The sequence below is a fragment of the Bufo gargarizans genome, chromosome 1 (assembly GCF_014858855.1).
Source record: "Bufo gargarizans isolate SCDJY-AF-19 chromosome 1, ASM1485885v1, whole genome shotgun sequence".
Taxonomy (NCBI): Eukaryota; Metazoa; Chordata; class Amphibia; order Anura; family Bufonidae; genus Bufo; species Bufo gargarizans.
The window spans coordinates 356,461,398-356,483,838 of record NC_058080.1 but is presented as its reverse complement, the minus strand read 5'-3'; the positions used below and the strand labels follow the sequence as shown (position 1 = coordinate 356,483,838).

The window sequence follows — 22,441 nt, the reverse complement described above, 5'->3', positions numbered from 1 at the left end:
ACACTCTTCTTGTAACTCCCATATAAGTGAAAGGAGGATTCTGGGAGTTGTCGTTTCAGAACACCTGGACTGCCAGAGGTTGCGGATCCTTGCTTTAGGGTAGTTTCACATGTCGAATTTTGACTTGTGAAAATACCCTAAAGCAAGGATCAGCAACGTCCAGCTGTTCTGAAACTACAAACTCCCAGAATCCTTGGTGTCCATTCTTGGTGCGGTGTGGAAAACCGCACGTGAAAATACTAGGTCGCATAAACTGTAACACAGCCTCCCATTGAAAACAATGGGATGTGGTTTTAGCACAGAGGCCATGCCGAGACCAGTGCCAAAAATCCAATGTGTGAACATATACTTTAAATGTAGCTGCTTTTGCGGTGTGTCGTAAAATTCTGTCTGCTGATCCATAGCGACTGAAGAAAAATCATTAAATGATTAGAAAAAAAAGGCTACTCTTGTTTACAACCCCTTTGTCAACACATGTGGAGACAGTGGTAATATGCAGTCCATGGCTGAAAGGATCTATCAGAATAATGTGGCAAGCAGTAGGCTTTAGAAAATGTGGGGTGATGCTTAAAAGGGACACTGGATTATAGTGGGAGGAAAAATAGGAAGAGAATTAATGAACACCATAGGAACTATATCCACAAAATGATAAACAGTCATACTACGAATGCTATTGAAATGTGTCAATTAAAGAGGACCTTTCACTGGTCCCGACATTACAATATTAGCACCTGGCCGTGTAGGGCATAGTAAGTAGATGCCCGTGCACAATTTTTTTTTTAGAGATGCGCTGCTCCGTTCCCTGTATGCCAATTAATAGCAATCAGTACAGGAAGGAATCTTCTTCTGTGATTGGCCAACTTACAGCAAGGAAGATGGTGGCGTTTCTCAAGGGGCGTCTCCATCTCCTACTCCCTGTTCCAATGCCATTATTTAGCATACAGGGCAGCAAAAAACAAACGGGGGGGGGGGGGGGTACAGCGGGGGAATGGAACACACTGATCATGCTCTACACTGCCAGGTACTAATATTGTAAAGCTGTGTTAAACAGAGTGCATCTTTCTGAAAAAAAACATGCAACTTATTTTTTTCTACTACAATTAGGCCCCATGCACACCGCCGTTCTTTTGGTCCGCATCAGAGCCGCAGTTTTGGCAGCTTGGATGCGCACCTATTCACTTCAATGGGGTCACAAAAGATGCGGACAGTACTCTTTACTGGAGTGCTTTATAAAACAGCCTACCAACCGGCCTATGAGTGGGGAATAGCCAACAGGCTGTAGTCGGAGCACTCTCCCTGAAAAGAGCGACCCCCAGCTGCTGGAACCTCGGGCCTGGACTAGAAATTCCTTCTCTCTCCCATCATCTAAGAGCACCATCCAAGGCCCGAGGTTCCAGCAGCTGGGGGTCGTTCTTTTCAGGGCGAGTGCTCTGACTAAAGCCTGTTAGCCATTTCCAACTCAGGCCGGTTAGTAGGCTGTTTATAAAGCACCCCATTAAAGAGTACTGTCAGGACGTCTCCCTGCAAAACCGATGAGAGGTGAACAGGGCCAACTGCCAAAAAAAAACCACCTCTCCAACAAAGGAAGTGTGTATAATAGGATTTTTACTAACAGTCTCACTTACTTTAGTAGAAAAAAAAAAAGTTATTTTTTTCACAAAGATACACTCCGTTTAACACAGCTTTCTTTTGAGACCACTGAGTAACTGGAGGGGAAGTCAGGTACGACCATCCACCTCACATAGTGTCCTATTGGGTACTAATATTGTAATGTCAGGACCAGTGAAAGGTCCACTTTAAACAAGGTATCTCTGTGGCACCTAAACCAACATCCTATAAGTTCTACATAATTAATATAAACTACCATTGTATGTGACAGATCGCTTTTGAGCTCCATAAGGTGACCATACACATGAGTTTAAAGTTAATCAAAACAAATTTTCCTTTCAAGTTCGCTAGTTCACAATCTTTGATAAATGTCCCCTATTATTTCAAACTGGTGTAAAGTAAAGCTGGCTTATTTGCCCATAGCAACCAATCAGATTTCTCCTTTCATTTTACAAAAGGAGCCATCAAAAAACGAAAGGTCGAATCTGATTGGATCAGCAACTAAGCCAGTTCTACTTTAAACTAGTTTGATAAATGACCCCCAATGTCCCCAGAAAGCAACCTGAACAACTAGTGATAAATATGGATATGAATTAAAGTCGTATGGCTGCAACTGAGTGACAATTCTTCAGCAGACGATTGCTTGGTCAACCAAAAATCTAACATGTAAAGGGTCATCAGAAAATGTCCTGTGTACAGTAAATCATGTGTTTGTTATATAGTATTTTTTTATTTCCATGTTACTATATAAAAAAAAAAAAAAAAAAAGTATATAATCCTGCAGGTTTCACAATGGTCATGATTTCCTTGTCTGTACAGTAGTGGCCATCTCGTTATGTCAGGCAGAATTACAATAACACCTCTGTATAGATACATTCAGTACTGGTGACATCACCAGGGGTGTATCTATCACAAGGCATTTGCCTAGGGCGGCACTTGCCAATGGGGCAGCAAAATGCCTTGTTTGCTTAGTGATAGTTACACAATATGCTAAATATTTTTTTGTCCCTTGTCCGATCCGATCCTTCACTATGCGAGCGGCATCGCCGGCGCCATATAGTGAAGGAGTTGAAAGACTTACTTCCTCCTCCTCACTTCCTCCAGACCTCCCCTGCCTTTTGCGTCCGCGCGTTAAGGGGTGCCCGAGTTTAGTCTCGCCTAGGGCAGCACAAAACCAAGATACACCACTGGATATCACAGTTTATTTGCTCTCTCCTGAGCTCTGCTTGGGTCACAGAGCATGCCTAGAGAACCCTCCCATGGAAGTCAATAGGGTCCCCTCCAGACCAGTGTTTAAAGCTCATGTAGCTGCTCTCAAAGAAGTGGCAAGTGCAAACACTAAGCGACATGGAACAAAAAAAATATGCTAAGAAAATGTTTAACATAAAAATGTAATTTGAATAGGTCATTTTCTGATGACACATTCCCTTTAAGACTGTCACAGTATCATTACCATTGTATCAATTCATAGAGGGACACAATTCACACACGTTGCTGCTCAGAGGCATGAAATATACAGCAAGTAGACAAATGGTAATGTCAGTGCTGAAACTACTCATAGAAACATAAGTGCACATACATCTTTAAATTAAGACTTATGTAATAAAAGCATTTACAAACGAGCACAGGACAAGGAATGACATCTGCTATGAACTGATCAGCTTCTGCATCATTAAGCCTGGCGAGCACCCAGTGTGAGGTATGATGTCAGGTACAGTCTAGTACTGATTGTGCAATGAAATGACATCCTGAAGCACAGTCCAAAGCTCCAGATGGTGGCTAAAGCCAAAGCCGCCAAGAATGAACATTTGGCTCCTAATTATTTTTTTTTGTAGCCTGGAGCGCAACATTCTGGACTAGGACGATTGTGGTGCTTGAAAAGACAAGACTTCAGATGCCTGAGGGTTCCAGCTGAAACCGAGATTCCTCCGATATCCCGTACTGCTCCAAAGGATCCTACATAGGACAAGCCAAAGTTATCAGAGAGACACCCCCCAAGTGATGTTTAAAAATGACCCCCATCCCCTTAACTCACCTTCCCACTAATCTTCAGAATTTCATTCCTATAAAACAGGAGACTTTTCCTCATGAACTCGTAGCTGAAACACAACGAAGCTTGCTAAATCTACATAGCACTTTTAATGTACACACTATTTTGAGTCTGTGTAAAGCACAATCTCTTTAATCTGGTATCCCATTATGAAGAAGTCCCAATAGTCTATTAAAATAATGCAGATCAGAAGCAGAACATTTAATTTATGCTGCCTTCCAGTAGGTCCAGTTCTGAAAAGGGTTGGCCCATTTCATACATTGGGGGCATATACACAACTATTTCTAAATCTGAGCCCACAGAGAGGAGAGCATACCACGCACATGTGGCCGCCCTTCAATTAATTCTATGGGACTGACGAAAATAGCCAAGCGCTGGCTCAGATATTTCCATTAGCCCCATATAAGTGAATGGAGCAGTGGCCAAACTTGTGCTGTGCTCTTCTCATTAATTTCTATTGGACTTCTGAAAATAGCTGACCACACTGCTTGGCCATTTTCACCACTCCCATAAAAATGAACGGAAGGTGGCCGTACGTGCGTGGTCTGCTCACCTCTCTGCGGGCTCCGTTTTAGGGATTGCTGTCATTCTAATGACAGCATTGAAAATGTATAGGGGGCAGGGCTGGATGATAAATTGTATATAACCTACATAGAAAATGCCAGACCGCTTATAATGAATCAATACTTTATTACAAAAATCACAAATTGACAAACATTATTAAAAGACAATGGTGCAAGAGATAAAAAAACGCCATCACTGGAGGAAACATACAGTGCATATAAGTCCATATACAGTTCATCATGATATTACAAGAATCAATAAAGTGCAAGTGCAAACAATTCATTAAAGTCAGAGGACATAGGACAATTACCCATACTGTGTCTCCACCAGGATGGCGCCAACCCCAACGCGCGTTTCGGCGTACCTTCGTCTGGGGGTGGCGTCATCACTGGGAAACATGGGTTATATACAGCTACCAGCCAATCAATACATACTGCTTATTACTCTGCTCCTCCATCTCCGCTACGCCGGAAGTGACCTAGAATGTTATAACCCGGCGCCTCACAAGTCATGTGTTCTCGATTAGATCACATGTTTCTACTGTGATCATGTGATGAGGATGTTGCCACGTAAACAGTGTACACGAATGCCGCGGGTTTGTGGCCCCACCCTCACAAGACAATGCGCATGTTAGAAAAGTGATGGAGCAATTACTTATATGCAGCGGACCATGAGGACATAAGAGTATGATAAGAGTTATAGAAAAGGTAGAGTGTCTCTTGCAATTTCATGTAATTTTGAAATTACAAGAGACACATTATAAACTGTTATCGAGGTGGTATAGAACACCGGTCCTTCTAAATAGGATCAACAGCAATATACCTGCAAATTGTTGGAGATGTGATGGCCAGGGAGGGTTCCCTCTTTCCTATTTGGGTTTACTACGACAAAATTACACCATTATGGGAAAAATGTAATCTTATTCTATCCGAGATATACGGTTACTCTATTAAGCTAGATAGAGAGATGATCCTATTAGGCCTGGCAAAACAAGATCACCGCCTTATGAGAGACAGATTATTCCCCTTTCTCATCACCACCTTTAAATCGTTAATACCAAAACACTGGAAGAGTACGGACATCCCGACTATAAAAGGAATGGCTATCAGAAATTAACATGACAAATAGCTTTGAAAAAATTAAATGGTCTTCTATTGGTAATTACAAAAAAAAAATACCTCGAGATCTGGTCAAAATGGAACAATTTCATTTCTTCGGAGAAAATTAACGTATACTTAGACTAACGGGTTCTCCGTTAGTAAGGGTTTATTGCAACAAAGGGTTGACATACATGTGACATTATTTTCTGTTATATGTTCTTGTTTTTGTTTGTTACCCTGTTTTCCCCATCTCCAACTAATCCTCCTTCCCCTTTATTCCCTCCCTTCTCGTCCTGGATAAGCAGGTATTATCCGTTATTTCATAAATAGACGGAGGAACAAGAAGGCTAGCTAGCAGGTTTCAGAGTATTAGGATCCTCCTTTACATTTTTATTTTTTTTCGTTCCTCTGGCCTTGATCCTGTCTAGCACCTTAAGGTTCTAACGCTTTTTGTACCAAATACATTTGCCAATCCTTCATAGTGGGAGATGATCTGAGAACATTTAATTTAAGGTTCCTTATAGTATTCTTAATCAGATGATCTCTTACTATTGGGAGATTATTGGAGTTATACAAATATTCTTTGAATTGTTGAGACACCAATGTTAATGTAATCCTGTTATTAAATTCTGATGTGATTACACTTTGTACTTAAGTAATTTGTCTTGAGGTACAGGGTTAGGGAGACACCATTTGTCTGCGTTAGCAGACTGACCTTTGAGTTATTTTTATGATTATCTACTTCACCAAAATTTACCCACACTTGGGGGTAATAGATTTTTTGAATGAAAATCTTTTTGTCAATCATTGTACTCTATGACCTGCTTTTCCATTGTTATATTGATTGGCTTTGTTGCAAAAATTTTTTTACTTTATAAATTTTTTTAATAAAACTTAAAGTTACAAGAAAAAGGTAGAGTGGCGTCCGCCTTCTTCAGATATAGAAAAATAGATACACAGGAATGGGCAAAAATCAACAAATTAGTCGAAGTGTGTATGACATAAAATTATTCAACAGTGTTCAGACATACATTACAAAACACTAGCCCCATGGCAGAGCAAATTCAGAGAGTGATGAGGGAGAATTGGAATATAGTGGAGAAGGATGAAAGCCTAAAAGGGAATGAAAGGTTCTAACCCCTTAGCGGCTTTGGTTAGAAGTTGCTTTGTAGAGTTAAAGTGTGATATGTGGTTGAGAGATTGGGTACCCACTGGAAACCGCCGTTGCTGAAACAGTTCTTATTGTAAGTACAACCCCCAATGGGTTTCATTAACCTTTGAGGGTTTGCAATATAATTACTTTGATCACATGCAGGAGCAAATATGTTGTTTATATCATTTCATGTATTTGTGGCAGATTTTATGAAAGGTTTAGAGAACATTTGAACTCTATTCACACAGGGAAGAGTTGCCCACGATTAATAGAACATGTGAGATTAGAAAATAATAGTGACAGCAAGGTGTTGACGTTTGCAGGGATCGAGTGAGTGTGTAATCCACCACAGGGAGGGGCGATAGACTGAGAACAGATGGATACTGAGATCCGGAGCTATGGGCCCATTAGGCTTAAATGACAATTGATTTAGGCCTATTGCACACGGCCGTTTTTTTTTCCCGTTTACTGGCCGTTTTTTGTGTTCCGTATACGGTCCGTATACGGAACCATTCATTTCAATGGTTCCGCAAAAAAAACGGAATGTACTCCGTATGCATTCCGTTTCCGTATTTCCGTTTTCGTTTTAACATAGAACATGTCCTATTATTGTCCGCAAATCACAGTCCGTGGCTCCATTCAAGTCAATGGATCCGCAAAAAAAACGGAACACATACGGAAATGCATCCGTATGTCTTCAGTTTCGTTTTTTCTGAACCATCTATTGAAAATGTTATGCCCAGCCCAATTTTTTCTATGTAATTACTGTATACTGTATATGCCATACGGAAAAACGGAACGGAAAAACGGAAACACAACGGAAACAAAAAACACGGAACAACGGATCCATGAAAAACGGACCGCAAAACACTGAAAAAGCCATACGGTCGTGTGCAATAGGCCTTAGGAGTATTTCTGTAGATAGTACATCCCTTTGGTTTGTGAGCTCTCTTTTGTTTTTAGGTTATGTTGTAATACATGTTTTTATGTATAGCACCAAACATCTAGTGACGTCTCTAGTGTGTACCGCGCAGGGGTTCTGATGCTTTAAGATGACATTTGCACGTCAGTGGCCTGAGGAAGCGCCGAGGCGCGAAACTGCCGTCGCCTACGGTATGTTGATCCGCCCTATGCCTGTACTGATGTGAAGGTTCAGAAAGAAAGAAACACATCTTCTTGGCGTTTTTCTTGTGTGGGATATATGTATGAAGACTTGAGAGCAGAGCACTGCCGTTAGCGGGGTGGAGACCAGACTAGAGATAGTGGCGATAGGCTGTTAGATGTCACCCGATGTACCATTTATATGGGTACACCTTAATAAAATAGGAATGGTTGGCGATATTAACTTCCTGTTTGTGGCACATTCGTATATGTGAGGGGGGAACTTTTCAAGATGGGTGGCGACCATTTTGAAGTCGGCCATTTTGAATCCAACTTTTGTTTTTTCAATAGGAAGTGGGTCATGTGACACAGCAAACTTATTGGGAATTTCACAAGAAAAACAATGGCGTGCTTGGTTTTAATGTAACTTTATTCTTTCATGAGTTATTTACAAGTTTTTGACCACTTATAAAATGTGTTCAATTTGCTGCCCATTGTGTTGGATTGTCTTTTTTTGCACACCTCCTGACCATACCCAAGAACAGTCACCAACCCAGACGTAAAAAAGGTGGGAAATGTAGGGGTGCTGTCATGAACTCCTGAAAATCAAATTACCGGTAAGAGTAATTATCATTTTCCCCCATCGTCCATGACAGCACCTTGAGAGATCAGAGAGAAAATCTAGGGTGGGACTACGGACTGGAGAACCATATGACCAAAGGACAAGTCAGAAGAAAGATCCAATCTATAATGTTTATAAAAGGTAAATGGAGATGACCAAGTCGCGGCTTTGCAGATGTCTTGGATTGAAGCTTCTGCTCTCTCTGCCCAATAAGTTGGCACTGCTCCTGTTAAGTGAGCTGACCATCCTCAGGGGAACCGGCTTCTGCAGGGAAACATAAGCTAAACAGCCTGCCTTATCCACCTGGCTAAAGAACCTTTGCTAGCCAATTTCCTTCTATTAGGGCCTGCAAACTGTACAAACAAAGAGGTTGCCTTCCTCCACTCCCTGGTAGCCTCTAAATAGGCTAACACACATCTCCTAACGTCCAAATGATCAGCTCAGCTTTCTTAGGGTGATCACAAAAAGGAAGAATTACTTCCTGACCCTTGTGAAAATCCGAGACTACCTTGGAGAGAAATGCTGGATCGGGGCGAATACCATTCCCATGAAAAGGGAGAGAGGAATATAATTAAACGTGGAGAGCGCATATGGGCAATTCCAACAATATTTACTTAAACTTTAGATTGTGTACATTAATATTACACACATAGTGTTTTTAAATACAATTTCATTTTTGTGTGATGGGGTTGACATTTCCATGGAATTGCCCATATGGCTTCAGTCAAGCAAGTAAAGTCGGATGATTGGATTATGGAGGGCTTCTTGTCTCTGAAAACCACTGAGGAAGGGAGAGGCTCCTCTTTTATGCCTGTGGGTTTCCTGTTATGGGAGGCAGACCCTCTCTCATGGTGCTGTCATGGACTCCAAAGAGTAATTATTTATCTTTTGCTACTAATACACGCCACAAAAGGATTTAGAACATATAAATGCACCGCTGAATGGCAAATATATTTTTCTTTTGCCACTAACACACGACAAAAAGTGCAGTAATTTTAGCACTTCGCCACACCAACAGCCCTTTTTTTCCCCCCCAATAATACAAGTCAAAAAATGCTTTAGAACATATAACTGCACCACACAAGGGCAAATAAGACTTAGAAATATCTCCTTGTGATAAGCCCTGTTAATGGCTGTAACACCCCAATAACAAGAACGGTTTGCTGGAATTACAGAGCTGTATAATGGCAATTTGGGTGCCCAGTCAGTGCAGCAAAGTGTAATTGGATTGTTCCTATTACCCAGGCTGTAACCTACCCTACTGAACCCTGTTCAACATAAATGTGGTGGAATGATTCCTCCCCATCCTTTCCCTATACCTTGAATAATCTTTCCCTGCACTTACAAAATTTAATTTTTTTTCCCCCTCACTGCACCAAGTACACTGGAAAATGGGAGAATCCAAGATGGCCAAGATTAAAGATTGCAGAACTTCTTACCGACAGAAGAACAGAGGCAGAATTTAGTTGGAGTCAATAGTGGCGGTAGGGCAGAAGGAGAAGACCACATGGCAGCCTAACAGGTTTGCACAATAGAAACATTAGCCCTCCCCTCCCAAGAGGTAGACTGCGCAAGTAGAAAAGGTTTCCATACCTTCTCACTATTGCCTTTGCTGAATGAATATCAACATCTTTTATCCATGATCAACTGGTGTTACAAGAATGTATTAGACACCAAGTTGGGTAATTTATGAAATACCTCTAAATATTGCATCTATGTCCCCTGATGAGCCCACTTTACACATTGGGGGAAAATCATTGCGATAAAAGGGACCTTCAAATAAATTGCGATGACCTTTGATTCAGTAGCAGTCCCTCACACCGACACAAAGCTGTCCCGTCAGCCATGTGGAGCTGTCCGCTGATCAACACACTAGATAAACTCAGCAGCAGAAGTAGACAGCAAGAGCCGTCATCCCAGCAAGTAAACAGCTTCCCAAGTACATGAGGCCACCAGACAGACTCCAACCAGGCCCCAAAGCCCTGAGGCAGCCAACCAGGCCCCAAAGCCCTGAGGCAGCCAACCAGGCCCCAAAGCCTGCCAACCCAAATATTTGGTGTGTAACTTAAGTAGAGTCATTACAAGGAATGCCTTCTTTCACAGCCATGGGAGCTGCATGATCTAGGCTCCTTCTTCCTCGTCTGAGCCGCATGCTGGAGAATACATGTTCCCATGAGGCAGACCCTCCATGCGATGGAATGCAATACCCCTCTGGGCTGCTTCCTCTTACCCATGTACCTGGGCTTTAAACATCACGTGGCCTTACTCCACTGAGGGGCCCACGCACCTGCTGCAAGAACCTGACAGAGGGCCTTTTATTGTGCAGGTTTCCTGTCCCTGGGGGCGGATCCTCTCTCTCTCTCTCTCTGGTGCTGTCGTGGGGGAAGGGAAAAAGGCGTCTCTCCCCCCCCCCCCCCCCCCCCCCCAAATTCATCTTCAAAGTAGGAATCGGAATCCATTACCTCACCTTTTTCATCCTCATTAGAGAAGTCAATATCGAAAAAATTTGCAGGTGTAGTGGAGTTCACAGAACATGTATTAGGCAGATGTTTCTTAAAAACCTTGATAGAACTAGACAAGAAAATCTGTTTTATGTTCTGGATTAAAGATGGTGCATCTCCCTCTGCAGACAATGCTGAAAAATTGACTTGACATGTGTAACAGACTCATTTTACATATTGCACATACTCTCCCTTTAAATTTGTCTGCTTAGGAATGGGGGTGTCCTTAGCTCCCTATAAGATACAGAAATAATATTGGGAACTAATATACAGTTTTGTAGAGTATCACAGACAATAGTTTTCCCTTCTGGGACAGTTTCCGGGCTTCCTTTTTTTCTTCATTATGCAAGCAGGAAGAAAAAGAATCCTACACAGGATTGATGTAGGACTGGCTGATCTCTGCATCATTTCCAATGCACCTAGAATCCATTACTGCATACAGGAGTCCTGCCCCACTTCCTGGATGACTGACCAGAAGGAGCAGCATATTGTGAAGAAACCACATCTCCCATGTGATTCCAGGACTGAAATCTATGGGACCAAGCTCTGGGACTCCTGCATGGCAGGAAGAACCCCAGCATATCCTCAGAAGCCTTTTCCATATTAGAATAGGAAAGTAAGGATAAGCATCCCTTTTCCCCATCCAGTAGAACAAGATGGCAAAAAGGAAAACTTGCACAATCCCTTTAAGTTCTTAATAAAGGTTTTTCTACTGTAACTTGCATGTAGTCCTCACCTTGCATTGGTCAGTACTTCTACCCACTCATCACGCTGTTCTTGACTGCTGCATTCAAACATGTACCTCCTGTCTGGCTCATCAATGAAGGCTAGAGATAAAGACATTGGTAAGATTTTTTACTATGCATAAAAGTGAAGCTGGCTACATATAGATACTAGATATACCAAGAACTGCTGTAAATATGATTAAAGGATAACTGTCATTTTTTACCTGCTAGTTTATTAGAGCTAGGCATGTATACCCGAGTTAGGCCTCATGCACACGACCGTTGTGTTCATCCATGGCCGTTGTCCGTTTTTTTCCGCGGACCCATTGACTTTCAATGGGTCAGTGGAAAAATCTGAAAATGCACCGTTTGGCAGCCGCATCCGTGATCAGTGTTTCCTGGCCGTGAAAAAAATAAGACCTGTCCTATTTTTTTCACGGCCAACGGTTCACGGACCCATTCAAGTCAATGGGTCCGTGAAAAAAAAAAAAAAAAAAAAAAGATTGTCATCCGTGTCCGTGATCCGTGTCCGTTTTTTCCTATCATTTCAATGGCAAACTTGACTTAGATTTTTTTTTTCATTTTTCATGTCCGTGGATCCTCCAAAAATCAAGGAAGACCCACGGATGAAAAAACGGTCACAGATCACGGACCTACGGACCCCGTTTTTGCGGACCTTAAAAAAAAACGGTCGTGTGCATGAGGCCTTAGTCTGTCAATGATTGCTAAAAAGATCTGCAATTACCTTATAACTAGAAAATCTACAATTTCTGGGGAAATTGTGTGAAGTGTTCTTGCCTCCACCAGTAGTCTACAACTGGAGTGGGTGCAGTAACTGGGTGGAGTGGCTTGAGTAACTGTTGTGTGGTTGGAGTGGCTGAAGTAACTGTGGAAAGGTTGGACTGGGCAGAGTAACTTTATGGAGTGTTTGGAGTGAGTAAAGATGGTAAACATTACACTAACCAATTGATTGATCAAATTTAAAAAGTGCACATGGCAAGCTTGATAGAGTGAGAAATGCATTTCAACTTTTATTTACATAGCACATTTAATTGCAATGTTGTTGCCCAAAGTGCTTCACAGTTACATTAAAACATACATTTATAAAAAAAAAATCATTAGCAGCCAATTTGTATAGGTGGGCTTGAAAATGAGGGAGCGGTGGCAGTTTAGAAATCATCTCCTGATTTTTCAGCTCACACTCTAGCTTTTGTCACTCTGCTGGCTGCTTACACACCTGGGTGCCTATGGCAACTCGCGCTACAGCAAAGGCAAAGCGCGGTTAACAAACAGCTCCAACTTGCTCACTTCACTGGTGGTTGCCATAGTCAAAACAGTTGTAGTTTAAAAAAAAAATTATAAATCCTACAGCAAAGAGCTTTAGGCCTCATGCACACGACCGTTGTGTTCCGTTCTGCAAAATGGGGTTCCGTTGTTCCGTGATCCGTCGTTTCCACGCGTCTTTATTTTCGGAGGACCACCAGACATAAAGGAACGTTAAAAAAATAAATAAAAATATGGATGCGGACGACAATCTTGTGGTTTTTTTTAGCAGTGCCATTGACTTGAATGGGTCCGCAAACAGTTTTCCGCAAAAATAATAGGACAGGTTATATTTTTTTGACGGAATGGAGCCACGGACGCGGATGGCAAACGGTGCATTAGCCGAGTTTTCAACAAACACATTGAAAATCAACGGGTCCGCAGAAAATCACAAAAAACTGCGCAACGGACATGGAATAAAACAATGGTTGTGTGCATCAGGCCTTATATTGTGAGAATCACAAGACCCAGACCTATATTTTGATGCATAGTAGGTCTCTGAAATATTAAAAATGAAGCCACAGTCGCAGTTTAGAAATTGCCCTTCAAATTTGAGGTGGCTAGAGTGGAGTTTCAATGAATGTCAATAGGTGGCGCGAGTTGCAAACAAATAGTCATATTGTGAAAACTATTAGGCCTATGGCTCAGCAGCATTTTTAGTGGCAGCAGGAATAGCTGAACATTTTGATACTAGATTTGTGTAGGTGGGCCTGAAAATGAGGGAGTGGTGGCAGTTTAGAAATCATGTCCTGATTTTTCAGCTCCCACTGTAGTTTTGAACATTCCGCCACAAAAACGCCGATATTTTGTGAACCATTCGGCGAAACATTCCACAAAGTAATAGCACACCAATCGGGAACAATCTGCACGTCTCGGTATATCACTGTCTATGTAGAGTAAAAACTGTGGGAGGAATTAGCGTGGTAAATTTGGCTATAATAAGAATATGTATGTGAGATAACAGTAAGTGGTCTTGCCATGCAAGAACATTTAATAACAGCTTTCATTAATGTCCTCTGTCCCTTTCCACTGCTCCCTTAAAAGACCGTTGCTAGGGCTTATCAGTCTCTGGCTAGGAAGACAGAGGGGCGGTCCTTCACACTGCAAGCCTGCATAAGGCTTCAGAGTGAGGAGGTGTGTCTCTCAGTAGTCCAATCTGATTGGCTGTCAGGAAGCTGCTGGGTACAGCAAGCGTGTATGGGAAGTAAGGTAAGGCAGTTTTGGCCTCAGAACTGGCAAGCGAGCCATCTTGAGAAGATCCTCATATTGTAGGATTCAGGACAGTCGTAACTAAGGGGAAAACTCAAGGAAAACAGTGGTAAGTGAAGAATCTAAAGATTGCTTTACGCATAATGCTGCTGCAGCAGTAACATATGCTAAAATTGTTTTTTTTATGAAAACATGACAGTTCTCCAACATTCTGCACACCAAACCGTTGATATGCACAAAAGTGCTTTTGAATATTTTTTGGAACTTATTTCACAGCAAAGAATTTTCATTCATTGCATTTGGAATCTGAGTTTCTTTGTATATTGTATTGCATATTTTCCCCAATAGTACACTGGTTACTTATTTTTTTCTTAAAGGGTTTCTGTCATCAGAAAAATACTTATGTAGCTGGCTGACATTAGCGATGCTAATGTCAGCAGAACATAACTATAATGACTTATATCTCCCTGCCTGCCGCTGTTTGCCCTAAATAATGACATTTACAATATGCAACTGAGCCTCTAGGTGCTACTGGGGCATTGCTGCAGCACCTAGAGGCTCCGTCCTCTTACTGTTTGGCACGCCCTTGCGGCGTCCATTTTAGTATTCGGTGCAGTGAGTGAAGGACGGCAGCAGGTGAGCATCCTTCACTCACTGCGCCTAATACTAAAATGGATGGTGCAGGCGCAGGATTTGCGGGGCACGGAGGAGACCGAGGAGGTCAATCACCTTTACAAGGGCGTACCAAATGGTGAGAGGACGGAGCCTCTAGGTGCTGCAGCAATGCCCCACTAGCACCTAGAGGCTCAATTGCTTAGTATAAGTGTCATTATTTGACGCGAATGGCAGAAGGGAGATATAAATCAAACAGTTATGTCCTGCTGACATTAGCACAGCTACATAATGATTTTTCTGATGAAACACTTTAAAATTGAGTTTGACCATTAGGCTGTGTGAAGCCTGACCCCCCCCCATAGTTAGCTCCCAGATGGGAAGGTGTTCACTTGATGTTTTGCGTTATGCATTATGTGTGCAGCTTCAACCAAATGAAGGTTAACATGATGCCCTGTATTGTGTTGCGCTGGATAAAAAAAAATAAAGCACTATTTGGACTACCAACCCCGAAGTCTGAGAGTGTCATCGCCGACCCCATTGCAAGTAGACAATCCCTACAGCACTTTTATGTAGTTTCTCTTTTTTTGGAGTACTTTATTTTATTTATTTAACATGCGATTTCATGAATACCAACTGCCTTGGTTTTACAAATTGGTAATATACATCATGACTGTCCCCCCAACTCCTCCTGCCTGGGATGGGGGTGGAAGAGAGATGGGCCAAGAGAAGAAAAATCTGCGCCTCTAGATATAAATATTCTATTCAGCGGTCACCCTTTAAACACTAGCTAGTCAAACTGTAACAATAAAAATAAAGTACTTACATATTGAGAAACTTTTCTCCTCTTCCTTCTTCACTATACAGTGTTCTAAAAGCAGTGCTCCGATGGGCTAAAATAATAAACATACAGCTTGTCTATGACCCACAGTGGTTACTATAAAGCACATCTGTAAATGCTGGCAAGATGGCTCCCCTCCAATAATAATTAGAAAATAGAATAAACATAAAATCTATTATCAAACAAAAACAGATAAGGTTTTAACTAGCAGGAAAAAATAAATAAATACATGTGACACATTCCCTTTGGAAGGTGAAGATTTCAAACTTAAAAATAAAATAAAGTGTAATAGCCCTTTAAGTGTGTTTGTATATTTATATATTAAGAAATCATACAATTTTCTTATATGCATGTATGCGTTTACAATTCTACTAATCTACCTTTCTTTTAATCAGGCAATAGACCCCATCTGCATAGTAGAATGTGTAGAGCCCAATGATGGCTAACCTCCGGCACGCCAGCTGTGGTGAAACTACGACTCCCAGCATGCTCCATTCATTTCTATGGAGTTTTGAGAACAGCCAAGCAAGTGTGCATTTTGGGAGTTGCAGTTTTACCACAGATGGAGCGCCAGAGGTTAGCCATCAGAGGTATAGTCCATTGGAAAGGTCCTGTACAATATATCCGTGGTCTAAGTAAAACATTCCATGTCATGTGACCTCTGACCATTTGTAATCAGTGTTACATGACATACATGTGCAGGGACTGCACAAAGGCCACATTCATGTCACAACTAGAATAGGAGTAATTGTGGAATAAAGATTGTGTTTTTACAATAACTACTTGACTGCCTGTCCCTAGGTGATATTAAGAAAGTTAACTGTAAAAAAAATTTAAACACAGAGGAGACACAGAACAGTTTTATATGCGCTTCTACACAGACATGATAAAATGCTGAATGTATTAAAGGGGTTGTGTAGTATCAGCATATGAATAAAATAAAACACACTGCAACAGCACTCTGCAACAGGGCCGAAACGATTACTTGACTGAATCGAGTAATTCGACACAAAATGCTTTGCATTGAGGATTTGTTTGTGTCTTATGACCACAGAGCAGGAGTGAAGCGCTTGCTACTACTTATCGCTCCATGGTCACCCGCCGGCCCGCACTGCGCTTTCCTCCTGACACATCGTCAGGTCATAGTGCACAGAGCCAATTGGAGGGGGGACACAAAGGGTTATGGGGACCGATGGCTGGGGGTCTGATGAGTTTTTATAAAGGAAAACAGTCTATTCATATTTTTTTTATTATTAGATTACTCGATTAATCGTAAAAAAATAAATCAATAGAATACTCGATTTCTAAAATAATTGATTACTGCAGCACTACTCTGCAAACATAGAATATATGAACTAATGCTATAAAACATTATATAAAATAAATGTGAGGTACTTGGTAAATATATTTAGATCAAAATTATTTGTGCCCATCCTCTCTCGGTGCCAGCAGACCTCCAATGAATCCGGGGAGTTCAGACTACAGATATATGTATTGCACTTATTAAAAACATTTATTTCTTTTTACAGGAAGTGCTGATTTACTTTTGTTTTTGCAGTATGCACTTGGGGGTGTGCCTCCATTTTGGTCATGCCCCTTTCAGACGAGCAAGTTCCACGCATTGGACTTGCAGTACGAGTATGCCGCAGCTACAGTCCTGACAGGATCACATAGAATTATATTCATTTATAATGCTTTGTAACCCTTACCACTCTGGAATGCAGTGTATAGCACTGACATAATGCTGTCAGTGTCATCCAATACATTCTAGAACTGTAAGGGTTACATAGCATTCTAAACCAATATAATGCTATTTAACAGTCAGTGCAGGGAGGTCAGGACGGGAGCTGCTGCATACTCAGAGAGTCCTATGTGTGGAACTCACTTGTCTGAAAGGGGCCTAACCATCCTCAGGTCATCTATATACGATTGGTGGGGGATCCACTCCCGTCACAACCCCGCTTATCTGTTGAAGAACCCATGACTATACAGCTCTCCTGTGAAGCATTACACAGGTCACAGTACAATTTTTCCAGAAGAGTAAAAGTACTCTAATTACCATTTTTGAGGTGTACGAAAGTTGAAGCAATACTAATAAAAATACATAGGCTTACGCATCAGCCTTGGAGGCTCCGTTGCAGATTCTGTCAAAAAGACCAGACTGGCTGCCATGCAGGACTTTTGTCTGGTAAAGACAGGATCTTAAATAAAAATTGGACTCCATCATAGTCAACCAACCTTGTTCCTGTCAGTTATGTGGCCAATCCGGCAGAAATAAATAGTGGTGGTGTGAAAGTACCCCAAGAGGTGGGTAATTATGCAGGTAAACCATTACTAGTCTAAATAACAACCCCTCCCTCAGTTGAGCCCCCTCCAAAAGTACAGTTCCACGTAAATAACCTCTCCTTTCCTGTCAGCTGCACAAACATACAGTCCCATGTATATAACATCTCTCCCCTCCCATCAGCTATTCCAGCTTACAGTCCCATGTAAATAACATTGCTCTCCGCCCTCGGGATGGGCTTAGCAAGACCCTGGAAGGGATCTGGAGTAAATACTCCATAGACAATTATAGCCAAGTGATACAGTACAGTCCAATATGGCGGATCCTCCCTGTACTTTACTACTTGGCTAGAATATCCTGCTGTGTGTTCACTACACACATCGATACATTATACACTGCACCGTCACCTTGTAGTACACATCAAACTGATGGCTCCACTGCCGCCATGTTCACCGGGCGCACAGGTTACAGGAACGGCCCAGAAGCAAACCTTCCATGCCAAGTACAGCCATTATTCCCACTAGCTGCCCCCTGCTCCCCATCCCCGCCCAATAACAAAGCTCATTGTTGTATGGAGCTTTTTTATTGGATACTTCAAGCAGCATCTCTGCGTTGCCTGTGCCGTTGACAGCATGGCCTGCTCTCCTGAATGGCAGGAGTAAAAATGGAATGAAGGTGCATCCATGATGCTTGTACGGGTGGGATTTCGATCTCTGCACAGGACTAAAATGGACTGCAGCATTTCTTCTCTTCAGAGAGGCTTTTGCACAGATGTAATAAAGGTCTGCGAGCAAGTGGAGAAAAAAAAACAAAACAAAAAAAAAAAAAAACCAACAGCACTGCCGTATTCCAAACTGGTCCACTTTATTGGAAGAATTTTTTTAATAATTTTTAACAGGTGTGAGGCGCATCTATGGGGGGCAAATTCTCACCTTCTTTAGCCAACCTTTTCGTGGCGTGGTGGGAGGAGTCTATATTTTTTTTAGAAGATACTTCCTTATCACCATACCCAATATGGTATGGCAGATTTATAGATGACCTCCTCATTATACAGGGGGGGGGGGGGGGGGTTATTCTTGCCAAGAAGACATCATCTCTTTTGTTGGAACCTTTATCGATAACCATGATTGCAACTTGAGTTTCATTTTAAATTATGACACAACGAATATGAATTTTTGGGTATTTGTCACTTACTACATATAATCACGATGTTGTTTCTGCCACTTACACTAAACCCACTGCGGGTAATTCTTTACGACATGCAAAATCTTGTCATCCGTTACATATTGTTAACAATATTCCGAAGGTTGAGTTTATAAGGTCTAGGCGTAACTGTTCAGATGATGCGACTTTTTAGAGTGAACGCCCAAGAATCTCTAGTCCTTTTTTTAGCAAGAGAATATCTCACCTGGTCATTGGATCGAGGCTTTGAATATGCCTCCCGAACTAGGAGGAGGGACTTATTGGCTTCATCTTTTAGGAGTACATTTATGAGCCTGCCCGAAAAGAAAGGTGGTGATTTTTTCCCAGTATATAGCTTGGAGTACAGGTTGTCAACATCATAAATACATATATTCCCATACCGTACCAAGATGAGATTTTTTCAAGAATTTTACAGGGGATATTAAATGAGTTGCTAAAAGGGCCCCTACTGTAGGTTCTATACTTTCCCTTAGCATGTTCCTCTCTGAAAAAACATCATGTACTTTTTAGGTGTGGACAAAAAAAAAAAAAGTTGCCGTGTTGCAACAAAAAAAAACTTTTCATCATATAAAACTAACATCAGTTATAAGATATCTTATATTAATTGCAACACGAAATCCGTTGTGTACCTCATCTGCTGCACCTCTAGACTGCAGTACGTGGGATGTACTACTAATATCTTAAAAACCAGGATTCGGAAACATTTATCTGATGCAAACAATGAAAAGGCATGGAATGCCTCTGCGGTTTCTCGACATTTCCTTCTCTAGAATTGAAAGGGTATTTAAACCACAAAGAGGGGGCGATCGCAGGAAAAAGTTATTGGCAAGGGTAACCTTTTGGATTTTTTGGGCTTGAGACAGATTTAAATAGGAGGAATGTTATTTATTATTATTATTATTGATATTAATTTACCATCTTTATTTCTAGTATCTGTTCATTGGTGTTAATAATGCATCCTGTGTGTGTCTGGACAGTGTTCTATTCACTTGTGCTGATGAATTGTTGAAGCGCATTTCATCCTGTTAGGCCCCTTTCACACAAGCAAGTTTTCCGCGCAGGTGCATTGCGTGACGTCAACGCATAGCACCCGCACGGAATCCTGACCCATTCATTTCAGTGGGTCTGTGTACTTTTTTTTCATGCATCAGTTGTGTGTTGAGTGAGAATCGCAGCATGTTCTATATTCTGCGTTTTTTTCACGCAGCCCTGGCCCCATAGAAGTGAATGGGGCTTCAGTGAAAAACGCACTGAATCTGGAAGAGAGTGCAGATGCGATGCGTTTTTTCACTGATGGTTGCTAAGAGATGTTGTTTGAAAACCTTCCGTGTTTTTTTTTTTTTAATCTAAGGCGTGAAAATGCATTGAAACGCATTGTACTCGTGCGGAAAAAACTGAACTCAATTGCAGACAAAACTGGCTAAACTTGCTTTCAAAATGGTGCGAGTTTCACTTAATGCACTCTGACCTAATCCGTCACGCTCGTGTGAAAGAGGCCTAACCCTAGAGCTAATTTAACACCAGGTTTACTCCCACCTGTTGATGACGTGTCCTCTCTCGATAGGCAAATCTATTTTCTAACGTGTATTTTAACTCCAGTTTTTTCATGATCATGCCATTCTTTTGACAAAGGGCCCGGGTGCCCGAAACGTGTCAAGAAGGTTATACTTTTTATTGCTTGAGTGTTTTTTCTTCCAATAAAGTGACCAGTTTGGAATACTGCAGTGCCGGGTTTTTTCTCACTTTCTCACCGTGACACACCGACAGCCTTGTGGATATTGTGGTTCTCTGAGCTGGTAAGGGGGAGATTCCCCGTATCGGGTTTCTTTTTGTACCATAAAGGTCTGCGAGCAATACATGTATATTACACTATTGTATGGCTTCCTATTCTCTAGTCGCTCAAGGCATCATGTATACCGTGTGTGAGGTCTAGTGCGGTATCCCAGCACTGTAATAGGCATATGACCAAGTGCACTGGTTTGGCTTAGGGGCTTGTTGGTTATTAGACATAGGAAGTAGTAGTCCATTACGTCCACCTACCTCCTCTTCATCAGCCCGGAAGTAAAATAGAAAATTCACAACCAATTTCACCAGACGCTTCTTCAGTACTGAATGAAGAGAAAAATATACAAAAACTGAGTCCACCTGGTCCGCTGCATAAACTGTACAAACTGGCATCAAACACACTCCCATAGACTGAAGAGGCTGGGCAAGGCATTATGGCACAGAAGTAAATCAATAATCACTACTATCAGGGCTGTGCTGAGAACGCACTCCCCCTCTAAGGATGTGGGGTTAGGACTTCATTTTCTTTACTGGTTTCCATTTTCAATGCTGCAAACAGAGGACAAGTTCTTATTCTTTAAAGCCTATTGAGCATATTGCTTGTTCACATTCATTGGAGGCCTCCATCACAGATTCCACTAAAAGGGCGGACAAAAAAGTCCTTCATGCACCCGAATGGACCCAATTATAGTCAACGGGGTTTGTTCAGATCCGCTTTAAAGGAGCAGAACAACTGAACACATGAACATGGCCTTGTTAAAGGCCATGTGCACCTTAGGGGCATTTATTTATTTTTTTTTAAATTAATTATTGCATTGCACAAATTTTTTTTTCAATTAGTCTTTATTAAAAATACAGTGTCCTTTTTTTCTGTGCAGAGCCGACTTCCGCTAGTAGCCCCCTTTGGATTTTCTGTCTGTTCCGTCAGCCCAGGAGCAGACAGACGCCTTATCTCTGCTCTCTGACCTTAGACAGTCATTATTATAGCTCAGTTCTTATCTTACTGATAAGAATGTGGCTTAAATAACTGTTTATGATCTCTCAGTAGTTTAGAGACAAGAGTTATTAGATGACCAGCACAAAGTGAAAGTACCAGTCACACAGTTACAAACAGCTAACCCTTTGTGACAGAATGGCTCACTATTTTTTTTTTTTATAAGGACCAATTGAAAATATGATTTTAGCCAATAATGAGTAAAATGCAATCAAACAAAAATTGCCTCCGAAAGTGTGCATAGCCTTTAAGTATACAAGAGGAGGAGATCCCTCATGAGTTGTATAACGAGAAATCAGTATAGGAATACATGAGCTAGTGAAGGCAGCAGCATCCTGGACACACAGAACTTGGCTCTGTTCTCACCACCATTGGGGGCTCTATCATATTTGATGGGAATAACAGTGTCTGCTCTTCCTGTCAAAATAGCAGAACCCACCTGACACTATTGTAAGTACAGGCCCCTGTCATTATGACTGGTACCACACAAATGGAAGAGTGACCAGACCCTCCCACCCTGCTAGTGATGTCTATGGGAGAAGCAGGGGCCCTCCTGTCACTCACCGCTGCCTTTCTTGGGGACCCTCATGTTCAGCTCCGCCGCTTTCTCCGCTCTCTGTCTGGAGAGAGACAGCAGCTCCTTCTCGTTGTACCGCATCCTGAGACCATGACACTAACACCTGCACACGCTACGGCCGCCCATATTTACATTACACCTGAAACCGGAAGTGCACGGTTTGTTCCGAGGAATAAAGTTATGTTATGG

General features: G+C 41.7%; 1 protein-coding gene across 1 annotated transcript; it reads right to left on the bottom strand.

Moving 5' to 3' along the window:
• Positions 1-2,701: 2,701 nt before the first annotated feature.
• PLEKHJ1 (pleckstrin homology domain containing J1) lies at positions 2,702-22,432 on the bottom strand. Its single transcript, XM_044268970.1, has 6 exons — positions 22,240-22,432; positions 20,937-21,004; positions 15,395-15,461; positions 11,436-11,526; positions 3,644-3,707; positions 2,702-3,564 (listed from the first exon to the last, which is right to left on the bottom strand). Exons 1-6 carry the CDS (start codon positions 22,331-22,333, stop codon positions 3,499-3,501), a joined length of 450 nt encoding a protein of 149 aa, XP_044124905.1. The 5' UTR covers positions 22,334-22,432; the 3' UTR covers positions 2,702-3,498.
• Positions 22,433-22,441: the final 9 nt, after the last annotated feature.

Coding starts and splice junctions, on each gene's coding strand:
- PLEKHJ1 (XM_044268970.1), bottom strand. CDS start 22,333: ATGCGGTACAACGAGAAGGAGCTGCTGTCTCTCTCCAGACAGAGAGCG. Junction 15,462..20,936: donor TCCGGGCTGATGAAGAGGAG/GTAGGTGGACGT, acceptor TTATTATTTTAG/CCCATCGGAGCACTGCTTTT. Junction 11,527..15,394: donor GGAGAAAAGTTTCTCAATAT/GTAAGTACTTTA, acceptor CTTTATCTCTAG/CCTTCATTGATGAGCCAGAC.